Here is a 15973-nt window from a genome sequence, read left to right as displayed (position 1 = left end):
ACACACACACACACACACACACACACACACACACACACACACACACAGAGAGACACAGACACGTCACCAATGAAATCAGAGGTTTCCAGATGGAAAATATAACTTCTCCCTCCGTTTTTGAGATGTGAATGTTGCAGCATGTTATTGATGAAGGGATCTCAGTTATGTATAAATAAGCAGATTATTTAAAAGCTGAAAGAGAGACACACCTGCACTATGAGTCCAAGATCTTCCACATACAACCTTTCAGTCTCTATCAGCTCCGTCAGCACATATCTGAGAGAGAGAATTTAAAACAGCAAATAAAGGACATTAAGAAATAGAAATGTACATTTTGGCAAAATAAAAACAAGAAATGTATTATACATGCGCTTTCTTGCAGGGAGTTAGATGAGAAGGTTGATACCTGTCTGAATGTCTGAATGGGAAACATCAAGCTACAGCCAGGAGACAGTTAGCTTAGCTTAGCATAAGGACTGTAAACAGGGGGAAACAGTTAGCCTAGCTCAGTCTAAAATAAACTAAATCTGCCTAGCAGCACATCTAAAGCGCACTAAGATTGATACATTACATACTCTTGTCTAACTGTGAACATTTCAATTTGCCAGGCACAGTGACTTCCTGTAGTCTCCGCTGGATGCATGACAACATCACAGTGACAAGACTGCAGAAAGTCACTTCTCCCAGACAGATTACCCCTCATAAAACCACAACTTGTGGTTATACACTTTATTTGGATGAAACAAAAACGATGTAATGTGTTTCGAGGTGATGGAAAACAGATTTTTCCTTTGGATAGAGTCAGGCTAGCTGTTTCCCTCAGTTTCTAGTCTTTATGCTAAGCTAAGCTAACCATCTGCTGGTTGTAGCCTCATATTTATTATACATACATGAGAGTGGTATCAATCTTCTCATCTAGCTCTCTGCAAAAAAGCGAATGAGCATGTTTCCCAAAATGTCGAACCACTCCTTTAATGTAGAGGTCAACACCTACATGCTCTTCTCTAGTGCAATGTTTCTCTCCTCTTCGCTGTCCACTGTGACAGACCACTGGCTAGCTGAGTCGTCAGTCACAGTGCAGCTGTCTTCCTCTTGGAGAGTGTTGATGCTGGATCTTTGACCCTAAAACACACAAACAAGACAGAACAGCTTTTAGTGAGCATCACTGTAACATATTACATAAGAGGAGACAAGCAGAGCGGCATCACGATATGTGAGGCACAGGGTGCACTTTCTCAAGTACTGTTCTGTAAAAAAAACTCATGTTAAGTTTATAAAATACAATGAATTGCTAATGATTAAACTAATGGCTCCTACACTTTTTGACCCTTGTCACCACCTTATAAAGCACCACCTTATGTCTATCTGAGGCCCCTTGTTAAAATGTATACCTATATAAATTGTGAGCAGTTTAACTAAAAACAGATTTGCCCTTTAAAGGTAATGAGGTAACATCCATTATATCACAAAAATAGCTAGAATTACAAAAAAGTCAGACAGATGAATACTAACATGTGTAGCAGAGACACCCCCCAGTTTTATCTTGTGACCCTTTGAAGGAGCAAGACCCCCAGGTTGGGAGCCACGGGGCTACACCTCGACCAGACCAACACTAAAATGCTACTTACACATTGAGGCATCAGTATGAACAATCCAATATAATACTATTTTACATATCATATAATAATATATTAGTCACAGGGGCTCTTTTTCTGAATTCAAAGTACTTTTACTTTTAATACTTTAATTACATTTTGCTGATAATACTTCTGTATTTGTACTTAAAGAGGAGTTTGAATGAAGGACTTTAACTGGAATTGTAATGGAGCATCCTTAAATTGTTGTATTGGTCCTTTTAATTGAGTGAAGGAGTGATGTCTGACCACTGGCCATCAAGCACACAAACTTAAAATCATTGAGCTTCATCTACAGCACCCTCTGAACCAGCCAGCACACATCTGGAGAAATATACAAAGTTGAGAGGGTCCTAATCCTGGAGAACACATCAGTGGAGCAATTTTATGCTCCCTTTTATGATCCCTTTTGGAAAGTCATGCCACCCCCCAAATCCCAAGTAACCTGAGAATAGTAATCACTTTTTAATGTTTCTCCTTAAATCTGAGGAGACTGTTGGGCAGAGAAATTTGGAAAAGCAGAGTCAGGCCTGACAGATGAAGGTGAATAACGAGCAACATTTGGACAATTTGTCCAGTAAGATAAATGAGGTTGGGCATTAAAGTTGTTACTGTATATAACAAATATCTTTCTTTACCTAAAAGCAGTATAATCGACTTTCACTGCAACATTTTGTGCTCTGACTCGTGGACTAGATGATAATCCTTCTGCTGATTCAGCTGCTGAGCCCTCTGTTTATTTTCAGGATCTGTCTTTTTTTGCTGTGTTTGTCTGTCTGAGTCGACTGTTCACGTCTTCACCCCGCAGACATCCTGCATATGAGAAACATCTGAGGCTGATTCAAACTACATCTCCCCTCTGCTTCTGGTCAACTAGTCAGCCACAATTAAAAATGTGCTTAGGTTACTTATTGCTCTAAATGTTTCCTCCTCTCTTACAGTTAATTCTCATCAGCTACAGTCCATTAGCTCCTGTGGGAAAGGAATAGTTCCGCATTTTAGGAAATATTCTTATTGGCTTGAGTTGGAGTAAAGGATCGATACCACTCTCATGTCTGTAGGGTTGATATCTGGAGCCAGTATCCAGTTAGCCTAGCTTAGCATAAATACCGGACACAGGGGGAAACAGTTAGCTTGGCTCTGTCCAAACATAACAAACATCTGGTCAACTGCACCTCTTAAGCTCCCTAATTAACATGTTATTCATCCATTGTTTAAAATGTTCAAAAACCAACATGTAAAAATGACAAAGGGGTTATGTGTCAGACTATGTGACGGAGACTCCAGGAAGTTACTGCTCCCAGGCAAGAAATAGTTATATTTTTCTTTGTTTGATAATTAATTGTAATTTTTACACTTTAGTTTTTGTATTTAATAACCAAATGAGAAGTAGCGTGTAAATCGGTGAGCTTTAGAGGTGCTGGTAGGTTGGTTTACTTCGGACATAGCCAGGCTAGCTGTTCCCTTTTTCTAAACTAAGCTAACTGGCCTCTCTAGGTTATATATACCATACAGAAGTGAGAGTGGTGTCAAGCATATTTTAAGAGACGATAAGCCCTGACCTGGGCAGAACAACATTAAAGGGTTGAGAAGCCAAAGCAGACATAAAGGTGCAGGTGTCTATGAAATAAATTTGTCCCAAAGAACCAATGGACTGAGAAAGGCTGAAAGTGAGGACAGTCATTTATCAAGTAGAACAATGTCAATGACAATGCTACAGGAACTACGACTACAGGAAGGAACTACAGGTTGATGCCGAGCTGGACGAGGAGGTTCCTTTACCAGTCCAACAGCAAACGGCAGTATTATGCTCACGTACTGCTGACGGCCCTGGATTGACCCTTGGCTAATTAGCTCTTTATTGCTCGGGCTGCTTGGGTGTCGTGAAAGTACACTCCTCACCCCCCAACCCTGACCCTGTTTCAGGCTGTTTCAGACTGCTTTGCTAGTTGATTACTTCCAGATGCCGACTGCAAAAGCCCACAGGATTGATTCCACTCCACCGGGCCTTACAAAGAGTATTCACTAGTGTAGGGTTACCAGAAAAGTAGTGGTATGTGCTTGTGTGTGTTTGTGTTTTTGAACACGTGTGGAAATATGTGCTATTCATTTGACATAATTGGTGGAAGTCAAACTAGAATTATGCCAATAAAACTGAACATGATGTAGAGGGATGTGCATGTTTATAATTCATGATTTCAGTGTGAGTTGTCTCAACATTTAAGTGTGTTTCTGTAATTTATACATTAATAACTCATGATACCTGCAGTACCTAAGGGCTGGATGATGAGAGAGGCTCCACTGAAAGAATTACAATAATTGAAGTGAGAAGAATTTAGTGGCGAGAGCACCTCTGACTTGAATAGTTTGCATTATTTATTTATTAATTCATAAATAAATATAAATCATATTTTATTTTTTTATTTAGTTTTTCTCTACTACTTTGTACTGTAATTACATTTAAATTTATTTCATGCCATCGCAGCAATGACGTGCCTCAGTATATGTTCCAACTTTTTTTGCACCACAGACTATTTTAATTATGGACCCAGGTAAAAAAATAAAATAAAAACTTTCAACCTTGTCTTTTTTTTTTGTTCATATGATTCAGTTTTCTAGTTCTTTCGTTTTTTTATTTTCTGATATATCTTAATTTGAGACACTGAATTTCTGTCTTGACAAAGGTTGGTGGAGCTGCAACTGCAGTTTATCTGCTGAAACGGACCATTGAATAGAACAGAATGCATTAGAGGAGAGTAGAATAGAGACGTTACTGGAGTCTGAGTGTCTCTGCCTTGCAGGAGGTTAGATAAGTAGCTCTGACAGGGCAGCTGTGTAGGAGGAGCTGTAGGACTCAACAGACCGTCTCTCCAAACCTGTACAACACAAACACAACAACCATTACAAACAAGAACATAAAACGTATTTCCTCAGGAGGTATAAACGTAGCCGTCTGTCTTTAAGTCTCACCGTATCTCCTGATGGGAGGATGGTGTTGTTGTCGTAGGGTTCCAGAGGCCTCGGCTGAGTTTCACTATGGGAAAGGAGCGATGGCGGCTGCCTCCTGTCTGACCTGCACATCTGCTTCTCGACTTTACCCGTTCCTCCTCTGGTATCAGAGCTCAGCTTGCGGAAGGGATTGGTAAGCCATTTCTTGAGAGTGCTGACAGGGTGCCGTGATCCTCCAGACGAGGAGTGTGAGCAGGGGCTGGAGCTGCCTGATGCCTGGTGGGGCACAGGGCCCACTGATGGGGTGATGCTGCCGGTACTGCCCGCCACAGAGTACGACTCTGCTGCAGAGAGAAGGAAAAAGAGGGAAAAGGAGTGGGTTAACATACAGCAGTTAATTGTGGGGTACATCCTCTCAGGTCAGATGCTGCAGACAGATTTCTGCACAAAAATGTTGGTCAATTTCCTGTGTTAAGCCCTAACTGTAACTTTAGTAGCTGCAGCTACTGTACCCACCAGTCCAAAATTATTATAAACACATCTGTTCTCACGAGGACGGACTCATAACTTTAACTGGAGTTTATATAAGGCAGCTTGACTGCGTGCATTTGTTAGACATTTTCTGAAAAAAAAATGTATTTAAACCAAAAAATGTGGTGACATCGACGAAGGCCCAACACTGTCCTGTTCAAAGTATCTGCAGTGCTTTTACTAAGATGTGTCAGAAACAATGATGAAGTGAAGAGGCAGTTAAAATGAAGCATAACTGAACATGGATAGTATTCCATTGACACACACTTTATTTGCTTTTGCATAGGTGCACGTAGATCAACTGACATGCAGATACCAGGACATCAGTCCTTGAGCATTTTGATTATTTAAAAAGAAAGCAATGCCCTGAATCAGTCACAACTGAACACATCACGTCTGCACTGAACTGCCCTCATCCACAACTCAGGCTGGTCCAACACTGAAGCTGACACCCTTTTACAACACAGCTGGATTTTGTGTCCAGTCTCTTGACTATGGAAACTGGTACATAATTCTCTACCACACTGTTTTAATCAAGCACCCTAACATTAACATTTCACTCTGTTCTGCTGATCGTAGCAAAGTGGAATCTTTCATGAGGCTCATTTTGTCAACCTGGACTCTCGCCAGAAGCCACTATTCCCTGTCAGCACATTTATGTAAGCTGTAATCATAATAGCAAGCTTTCAAGAAGCCAGTGGAAATCTGGGTCATCCATTTGCCAAAACTGCCTGATACTGCCATTAAACAAGACGCCATATTGACGGTAGAATATTAAATAAAGTGCTTTTCGCACTTATTCAATTCAGTTCTCCTTTTATATCATGTCGATCAACAAAACCTTCCCCAAGCACACTAATATTTGGTTCACTGTTCACGACATTGGTGATGATCTTTTGTGATGATTTTATTCAAATACATGTTCTGTATATTTATCATGTTAATATGATGTCAGGCAAAAGTCTCTAGCCTCCGACTAAACAATGCAGACAAGTAAAGTAGGTTGAATTCAAATAAGACTGTAATCAAACTAATTCATCGCCTGGTACTTCATGCAGTGAACGACACAAACTCATCTCTATAATGGGATGATTAAGAGGGAATTGAGGAGAGTCAGTGTGTGTGTGTGTGTGTGTGTGCGTGTGTGTGTGTGTGTGTGTGTGTGTGTGTGAGTGTAAATAATGCGCTTTATGCAAGAGAAAGAAAGTGTGTGTGTGTATGTGTGTGTGTGTCCTTGGCCAAGGTTTGAACCATTGGCTTATCTTCAACATGAATCTAGTCAAAAGTCATGCGGAGCAACAATAATCAACCAGTTTAGGACGGTAGAAGAAAGAAAAATGTATCGAGGAAATTTTAAAAAGGCAAATAATTGATGGAGATAAGGAGAAGGAGAGAAAAAAAGAAGAAAAGAAGTCGCAGAAGCCTCGTTTCTAGCACCCTGGGATAAACTGTTGAAGGGAGTCTGAGTGGTTTGATAATTGGAGCGCAGCGTCCAGTCCCCTGCTTTAAAGAATGGCAACCAACACTTTGGTCTGCCAAAATACTCTCTGCACTGTCCCAGACCTCCATGCAACATTGAAGAGCCCAACAACCTCCCTACAATTAACAATAAAATGTCAGAATTACTTTACCAAAAATCACTTTCTGACACCACATCCTCAATTTTGTGACTCAAGTAACAACATAACAGAACCAATTTAACATAAACACATATTGTATGTTGTCATCCACAAACAAAGACAGCCATCTGGTCTCCTTGTCTTTTTATCTATCAAGATCAACCACCTTACCATCTGTTGAAATGATAAAAAAGTGCACCTTTCTGCCGGCTTTTCTACAAACACATCAGCATTTCCTATGAACTGACCCTTAATGGTGCATAATGGTCAACGTGACGTCCAAATCACCACTGAGCTGAGCGACTCAGCGGGTCATGTTTGCTTGAGACACTTATGTAATGTGTCATTTTCCCACAGAGTAACAGCTGGACCACCATCCGGACTGCAGGGAGTGTCAGCAGTCAGCCTGCTAGCGAGCATGCTGTGAATGCATCCTGCAGGATTTATGGACATCAAAATGATGTTCAACATTTTCTTCTTGTGTAACCTCTCTGTCCATGAAAATAGTAGTGGATAGTAAAGTCTAACTTAAATTTCAGGAAAATGATTTTCTGTGACCATTTCAACATATCACTGCAGCAGATTTGTGTAACTTCTACGGTGGAGGTTTTATGTGCCACACAAATGTTCTACTGCATACAGATTGATGGATGGATTAAAGCTTGGGTGAGGTTTAATTATCTCGGCAGCCCGGTTGTCTCAGACAAAACACCTCCACAGATGGAAAGAGAAGGCAGCACACTGGAACAAAACATTAGCAAAGGGTCAGTTTCTCCGACAGTAATCCTGTCTGTTGCCCTTTATGTGTATAAAGAATAGATGATTCTTCTCTAATGGACAGGGTATATTAATAATTAACGTATTAGATGAGAGGAAAAACATATACTGTATTTGTGCTGCTTCTTAATTCAAATAATGGAAGTCTCCCTCTCTGTTAAAGCAGACGGTTGAGAGTTACATCTTCCCCCAACAAACCCCATAAATGGTCATGGTCAGCAACAGCAGGAATTACTGAGATGATGACACTTCACCAAGTCTAAGCATGGCTAAAGCTTTACACATGTTACCTGCCAGGCATTCATTTGTGTGCGTATGGGAGAATATTACTGTTGGTGCTTCATATTGTTATTGCAATCAAGCCCAGTCATTTTTGGGGTTAAATAGACTGCTTCACTTCCTGTTGGAATACTGCCAAGGAAAATATTTCTCAGTCTACACCGCTGTCATCACCAAAACCCTAAATCAGACTCTTTCATGTTGTCTGCATCCACTCATGCCCAAACAGGGCTGATGCACAGTTTATCAATCCAGCAAAGTGATAGATTAATATAATTAAAAAGCCACACGTCCACCCACACACACACACACACACACACACACACACACACACATATAAAAGACTCATATTCTTTGCTCCACATTAAACTAATGAGTGGTTTCATTCCTAAACACAAGAGAGGACTTTCGACATGTAGGTAAAACTGCTGCACAGTTACTCAGGAAAATGGTTGGCCACATGTAAAAAAGCAGATTGAAGCTAAAGGTTAAACCAGGATCTAATCAGCTGATCTCTCTGTACAACTACACAGAGTCTATCTATCCCAATTCATACAGTCGCTACTGCTAACAGCGTTTACTTGACAGTGATTGGTATGTAACTTCTGTGTTATTTACTTTAAAATATTGCTGCTTCCAACCAAATGTGTTGCTGCTAACTGCTACTGCATCCTGCTATCCGCTGGCCAGCTCCCACTGCTGCGTCACAAAATGGTTCAGTACATTCCATCAAACTGAGATACACCAGGCACTTGAAGATACATTTCATCATCTACATATACAGTCTATGGTTGCCATATGTGTATAGAAACCAATACAAGTATAAAGTGTCATGCCTGTGGTTTGTCTACTCTTTCCTTTCTTTGCTTTTAGTCTGTGACCTGAGCTATTATTAGGTTGATTGTATTTACTGATAAAATATGACAAGAATAATTATGATTAATGTCCCTTCACATCACATGCAAAAACATCCTGCATGTTGACAACTGACCCAGTTAAAGTTTTCACAGTATCGCAGGACATCTACTCCTCGTGCTTTTTTTCCCCCACAGCGCTGCAGGCTGCGGATGTGGCTTCGCACCCGCACATTGTTGTCAACCCTCATTGTTTTTGTCTGCTGCTCAAAAAAACTCTCTCTCTTCTCTATCCCTCCCTCACTGCAGGTCTGGTTAAGGTCAGAGTTTAGGTTTGAGTTTAGGGTAAGATGAGAATGAGTAAGTGTACAGTAGGTATATAACGTTCTTTGCTAATAACAGCTGCTGCAGCTGGAAATGATCTCCAAACCAAACAATGAGCTGAAAGATGCTAAAATGCTCTGTAGAGCTGAGGGGACTGCAGATTTGGGTGATATTTATCTGAGAGTTCATCACCACGAAAACCCCTTTCACAAATAAGTAATCACTTGATCTAATGTTGATAAAAAAAAATGTGATTAAAGCAACTTTAATCACTCCTTGCACTTACACCTGGCACTTACATCGTGAGAAGATTGTGTGGATGAAGCATTAAGTTGATACATTTTACTCATTTATTCCGGCTCTCTGCTCTGTAACATTACTGCTCCACAGTTACTGCAAAACCTCGATATCTCAGGAACACCTTGAGCAAATTTCTTCAAATTTGACACAAACTTTCACCTGGACTCAAGAATGAACTGATTCGAATTTGATGATCAAAGGTCACTGTAACAATGACTCAAGACCACATATGCCAATTATGATAATTTTACATGAATGTCTAACAGAATAAAATGATGAAGTGATGATATTTTGGACAGACATGGATGTAAACTGTAACATTAATGGATGGCGGAGGCATACAACCGCGAAACAGTCATTCTAGTTCTTTCTAACTTGTATTCTAATGTTTTAATCTATATGTCTTTGCTCTGCAGACAAACTTGCCTTGCCTAAGACGAGTGTCTGCTGGATACTTCCCCTGTAGGGAGACAGGACCATGTCTAACTGTCTTAAGTTCAAATGAAGATCAGGCACTCCTGTGGTTCAGCGACAATATACCACAAAACAACCACCAAATGCAAAAGTGCTGCATGGCTGAGACTACAGCTAGCCTTCTGTATATGTGGGTGCAATGGGGTACTGGACACTTGTGTGCTTGTTAGTCATCATGTTTACTTCTTCAGATACTGGCAGTGATGACCTCACACACATTGGAGGACTAATGGACTGTTAGTCATGGCAGTTTCTGAGCCTCAGTGATGTATGTGTAATAAGACAGTGAGACAGCAGGAATTTTAAGCAGATTTCCAAGCAAGTTCCCTCAAACATACTTTATCCGGAGGCCTTTCTCTGCCTTTATAAATAGCTGTTGGACATTGAGCCAAATTAAATAAAACACTCCATGAGCGAGATTGCAGAATGAAGGGGTTATAAGAAGGAAGTGTTCAGGGGAGGTGGTGGGAAATTGGAAAGCCAAAAAAACAGAAGAGAAAGCCCCAAACCACAGAAGAACAACACTTGAAAATAAAATAAAAGGCTCTCCAGCTCAAATATTCCTGCAACCACAAGAATAGAACAAGTGTGAAAGAAAGGACAAACAGATCAGAAGAAAGGAGAGCAGCTATCCTGATTGAAACTGCTAGGCTTTATAAACACAAAGCTAACTCATCCATAAACTCACAAACAGACAGAAAGGGTATTTTTAGAGTCAGACTGGAAGAGAACACCTTGTATAACAGCAATACTGACACCACATCATCGTAGCAATCTGCATTCCAAAGAAACGTGCCTGAGATGTTCTTATCTTTGCCATCAATGGCGAGAAAGCAAGATATCTCACAAAAAGACTGTTTTCATTTTTGTATATTTAACTCGTCAGTCTGTCAGAGCAATGCAGCTCAGAGAAGAGCTGTTCTGTAATCACTCCCCGAGCAACTGGAACAACAGAGGATTTAAGGGTCGGGGCAATAATGGGACGTTTTTGTGTGTCTGTGCATGTGCATGTTCAAAAGTGTGTGTGCGTACAGCTGCCTTTGCTCTGAAGCAGAGTCACAGTTTTGTAGGGGTAGATTAGGAAAATCACTCTCTGTTTTTACATGAAGTCACAAATGCATCTAATATGGAAATAGTAAGAAAGGTTACGCAAAGAGATGAAAGAGAAAAGTCTTTACTAATGTAAGCTAATGTTGTCATCAAGCTTTAGGTGTAGTTTATACCTATGGGGCACCAAAATTGACTAAATGTAGTAAAAAATTTAACAGTCCAGTCAAAATATAACATTATTAATTAAATAATTAAAATGGAGTGTAGAAAAGTTTTTTCTTCAACCTCAAATCAGTTGGTCATAAAATAAACTATGTTTTTGCTTTACCACCAATTAGAGATTGGTTATATTTGTAAAAGTAGCATTTTAGCAGCCAGGCTAATGCTTACTAAGCTTGCTATCTTGCGCTACTTGAAAGCTTACAAACCAGCACTCTTAAGTCCTGGACTTTAGTGTGTTATCCTTGAAATTTTGTAGATTTGTTTGATTTAATGTCTCTTTTCTCATAAAACACTCAACTAAAAAACGTTTAAGTTGTGCTAGCTAGCATTGACAGCAAATGCTTTAGCTATTGTTAAAAGAGTGATGCTACAGCAGGAGGCCGCTTAAACAACAACAGAAAAGCTTTCATCTCATTATATCTAATTATCGTAATTAGATATAATAATGAGGATGTTCTATTTTGGGTCTCATAAATCTTGTTTCTTTTTTCCAGATATGATATCTAACTGTGTGAGTGTGTGTGTGTGTGTGTGTGTGTGGGTGGGTGTGGGTGGGTGTGTGTAGGTGTGATGAGTGTCTTTAAGCCTAATTTTCCAGGGAGAGAAATGTCGGGAAAGTGACTCATTGATTCATTTGTTTCAGAGATTCAGTGATCAGCAGCATATTCAGAGACACTAAAGAGATCCAGATGTGACTCCATCTCTGACTTTTGTTGAGACATGAATCCCTGGCTGCTCTCGCTGTATCTGTATCACATCCTTCTAAATATAGACTGCAGATTTCCAAAATATGAATCCTAAAAAAATATGGATGAAACTAACAATTGCTAACAATTGTCAGGCCTTTGGTGCTTGGATGACAAATATATGCACCACATTTTCTCTCTCACAGATAAACCGAAACGAAAGGGGACAAAAAAGCCATTGACGAGCTAAGTTGTAGTACCCTATTTGCGAGGTGAGGTTGCTGTTTACAGTAGCTAGTTAGCAAAGTTAATCTGGTGAGCGTCATTGTTTCAGCTAATCCAGTCAGTAAAGTAGCCATTTTGTGGTTGTTGTGCATCATAACAGTGCAAACAATGTTGTAACTGCACAAAATGAGCACTCATTAGAGTGCAGATGTTCACCACGTGTGTCTGTAATGACCACTACTGTAATGTTTGATTGAATGAACCCAACCCACAATTGACTAACCCTCCATCTAGACTGCAAGAGTATCAGACAAGTTTTTTACCCGCACATCTCTCACAAGTACCGCACAGGCATGCGTCTTCGGTTCTTCTCATGGCCGTTTAAATGTCACTTGAAGCGTTTGTTTAGGCAATAAAAAGGCACAGAATATCTGTGTCTCTGGGCGCAGAGCAGCACATAAGCCGAGCGGCAGTTGAGTGGCGGTTATGCAGTCAGCTGTGTGTGTAGTTCCGTTAGCTGTTAGTTGCCTAACAATAAATGTAACTGTTTCCCCCATAAACGTACAGTCTACGGTCTTCCTCCACTGTGTCTCTGACCGCAGAGTAGTGGCTGGGGGTCAGAGATGCACTCATCTGTGTTATCTCTAGTGGCCCCTACCGGCCGGGGACCGTTTAAGAGACGTGAGTGAGGAGTGAGCAGACAGTCAATGGCAGTATTAGGCAAGAAAAGGAGTTTTGAGAGAGTGTGAGTCACCACAACCATTAGAGGTCCTTCAGCATGCAGCCTTAACTAGCCACCCGCAATTGCATGCAGTTTGCTGCAGCAGAATGTGACATTAGCCGTGGACAGACACAGAGGTGCACACACCCTCACGGACACATGCACATATGCGAGCTATTGCGTGGTTCTCCTGGCGGAGATAATGACAGGGCAGACATTGGGTTGATAATATAAGCCAGGAGCCCTGGAATACAAGCAACCACTTTGTGGAAGCTAATGTGAATTCACAATAAGAATAAAGACAATTAGTATAGCGGGCCTAGTTAAGGGGTGTGTACATGTAAGAGTAAGTAGTAATGTTTGTGTATTTCATACTTTTTTGCATCTACTAATGCAGCAAACATTTTTTGGTGTATCATCCACAATATAATCGTTGAAGTTTTAAGTGAATAATTGTTTTTATTCTACACTTTTTGTTGAGTTATGTGAACATGAAGGACACACAATAGGAAGCCTACGATTTTGTCCAAACAACACCATCATTTGTTTTCTGACCATTTAATATTAATAATAATTATGATTATAATTATAGTAATAAATCAGATTACTGTAGCGCTTTTCAAAGTTCTCAAAGCTGCTTTACATATGCTGCTGCCCTCTCGGTATGACATGCACAATGAGGTTGGGAGGTGAATGAATGGAAAACATAATAATGATTAATAAAAGTGTTGCAAAAAATATGTATAAAAAAGGTTCTTTGGATTTTAATTTTGACTTAGAGAAACTACCGTTGGCTTTGATGTATCATACATAAGTAACAATCGAGTCCATCTCCTAACATTACGAAACATTGTGTACAAGCAACAAAAACAATCATAATCACTAAGACCGTACTCTACAGTCAGAGAACGACCACAGTAAAAGTACTCCTGAAGAGCATCTACGTACCTCTAACTCGAACAAAGCAGCAGCCACATTTGCTGAGAATTTTTCTGAACAGGTGCTGACACCCACAGCCTCGCTGGTGGTGACCCCCTCTCATGATGATCCACTCCTGCTGCTAGACTTAAGACTATCAGAAGCAGACATCATGCTGGACGGACACACACACAAGCACATGTACGCACACACACACACACACACACACACACACACACACACACACACTATTCCTGTGGTAATACCCTGAGGAGATGGGAGGCAAAGTGTACCGAGAGCTCCACAGTCATAGTCCAACTCTGAGTAGAAACCCCTGGGACAAAAATGCCGTTTCTATCCCATGATTTGAAGAATAACAGCGGAAAAACCCAGAGAGACAGCACTCTCCTCCACTCGCCAGCCTCTCTGTGTGGTCAGATAGTGGACAAAGATTATGAGAGGGACCAGAAATAAGTGAGGGAGTGACAGAGAGGCAGGGAATGGGAGGGGCTGTGATGAGGGAGGGGGTGGTGGCTAACATGGTGCACTGCTGTGCCAGCATCCCTCTCCCCTCTCCCCTCACACCTCGCTTATCAGCTTCTCTTCTCAGTGTTATCTCTGTGGCTGCAGGACCTTCAGTGCTGTCATCGCATGAGCAAAGGACTTTTCCATGAAATAAGCAATAACTTCAACTGTTCAAATTTCTCTTCAACCACGCAGCAGGCTAAATTACTAAAATATCACAGAATTATATGAAATATAATTGCACGCATGTACATACTCTGTCTCATGCAATGACCCACTAACACAAACAGCTACAGCCAAATGTCTGCATTTTAAGGCAGCGGTTCCCAACCTGGAGGTCGGGACTCCCTCAGGGTGCCACAAGATAATTTAAGGAGTCATTAGATGATGACAGGGTCAGAAAAAAGTTTTTCTTCTTAATCTTAATCCAGCCACCAACAACTAAAAGTTCAAAGAGTATATTTACAATTGTGGGATTGCCTCCACACAGCTCTCTACATGGTGGCGGCTGGGCCTGCGGCTAGCAGCTAACGACACACACAGCCCCCGAACAATGCAAACAAGGGCACCAGTGATGACAGAGCTAACAGAGTTTACCATGGGGGAACCGGAGGGTGGGGGTTATGCTTATGTGATGATGCTCGGGGTTGGGATGATGTTGTCAGCAGTAATCGCCATATGAATGCAGTGCAGAGCGGCGGCAATTAGCTAGCCAGTGGGGCACACACACTAGGACTCACATGCACTAACATGCATGCGCAGGCAACGTAACCAAAGCAAAGAGGATCTCGGATTACAACACACAGACTTCATTCTCTGCTCAGGACGACATTACCCCACCATCTTTACATATAGTTGTTTGCTGGTATAGTAATGCTCTTTTAAAACTGCAGAATAACCTCCCTCTCTAATCGATAAGTCAGTTGTCTGCTCTCTTTTGCCACCAAAGGTACTGAAGCATTTCCTCTGCTGCGGAAAAACCAACATGTGGAAATGTCCCACACACAGCAAACTGAGCTGGCAGGATGAAGGCAGACCGATTTAATCTGAAACCCAAGATTAAGCATTCATGACTAGATGATCTTCTGAGCACAGCTGCCCAGGCTCGTGGCAGCCGGGAGTGTGATTTAAAGAGATTTATGCATAAACATATACAAACCCAAACAAGGATAAAGCCAGTGAAGAAGAAAAACAAACAGAAAGATAAGACTTCAGCTGCTGTTACTATGTGACACACGTTTTTGTAAATCAGACAGCTCCACGCACGCACAGATAAGCATACATTCACGTCACATGTCGACCAACATTACCCTGGAATCTCAATCCACTGAGGACAGATTACTAAAAATATCAAAATGCTCTCTTGGCCGTCAAGTTAAGCTTTAAAAAACTCTGCTGACATGATGGTCCATGTGAGCTGAAAAGCACTGATCTCTCCACAATGTTGGATTATTATATGTGCATGCATGTGTGTGTGGGCGTGCACATGCCTAATTAGCCAATATTTAATTATAAGGATATGGTCATGTGTGCTTTCTGTTTTTGGTGTTGCCTTTTGTATTTAAAAGTTCAAAAGCATCCATGATGTGTTGTGTGCAAAGTGAAACATCTTCAGTTGAAACCCTAATACTCTTGCTTCCTGTCAGATAGCTCCCCATGGTTGACATAAGAGGGGCACACAGCAGAACACAAGAGTATAGCAGATTACCTTTGCATTCTGCAGCCACACTGGACTTCCTGGCCCACTTGAACTGCGTCTGAGTGTCCTGGTTGCTTTCATTCAACAACAGTCTCTCTGGGCTGGTGTCTGAAACCTGACACAAAAGACAGATTAAACAGTTAACAAGTTAAAGTTAAATCAAAAACATCTTGTCCGCTTTACCAA

General features: G+C 41.0%; 1 protein-coding gene across 1 annotated transcript in view; it reads right to left on the bottom strand.

Moving 5' to 3' along the window:
• arhgef25b (Rho guanine nucleotide exchange factor (GEF) 25b) overlaps positions 1-15923 on the bottom strand; it is a gene marked incomplete at its 5' end in the record, with an annotated part of 23002 nt that extends 7079 nt beyond the window's left edge. The window contains 5 exons of the mRNA XM_031847921.1: positions 210-276; positions 995-1122; positions 4409-4510; positions 4605-4927; positions 15797-15923. Of these exons, the coding sequence (XP_031703781.1) occupies positions 210-276; positions 995-1122; positions 4409-4510; positions 4605-4927; positions 15797-15923 (747 nt within the window). The remainder of the gene's footprint in view (positions 1-209; positions 277-994; positions 1123-4408; positions 4511-4604; positions 4928-15796) is intronic.
• Between the last annotated feature and the right edge of the window lie 50 nt (positions 15924-15973).

Source organism: Anarrhichthys ocellatus, unplaced genomic scaffold (assembly GCF_004355925.1).
Source record: "Anarrhichthys ocellatus isolate YVR2014 unplaced genomic scaffold, GSC_Weel_1.0 scaffold1, whole genome shotgun sequence".
NCBI lineage: Eukaryota > Metazoa > Chordata > Actinopteri > Perciformes > Anarhichadidae > Anarrhichthys > Anarrhichthys ocellatus.
Note: the sequence above shows the minus strand (reverse complement) of the source record. Positions and strands in the feature narration are given on the sequence as shown.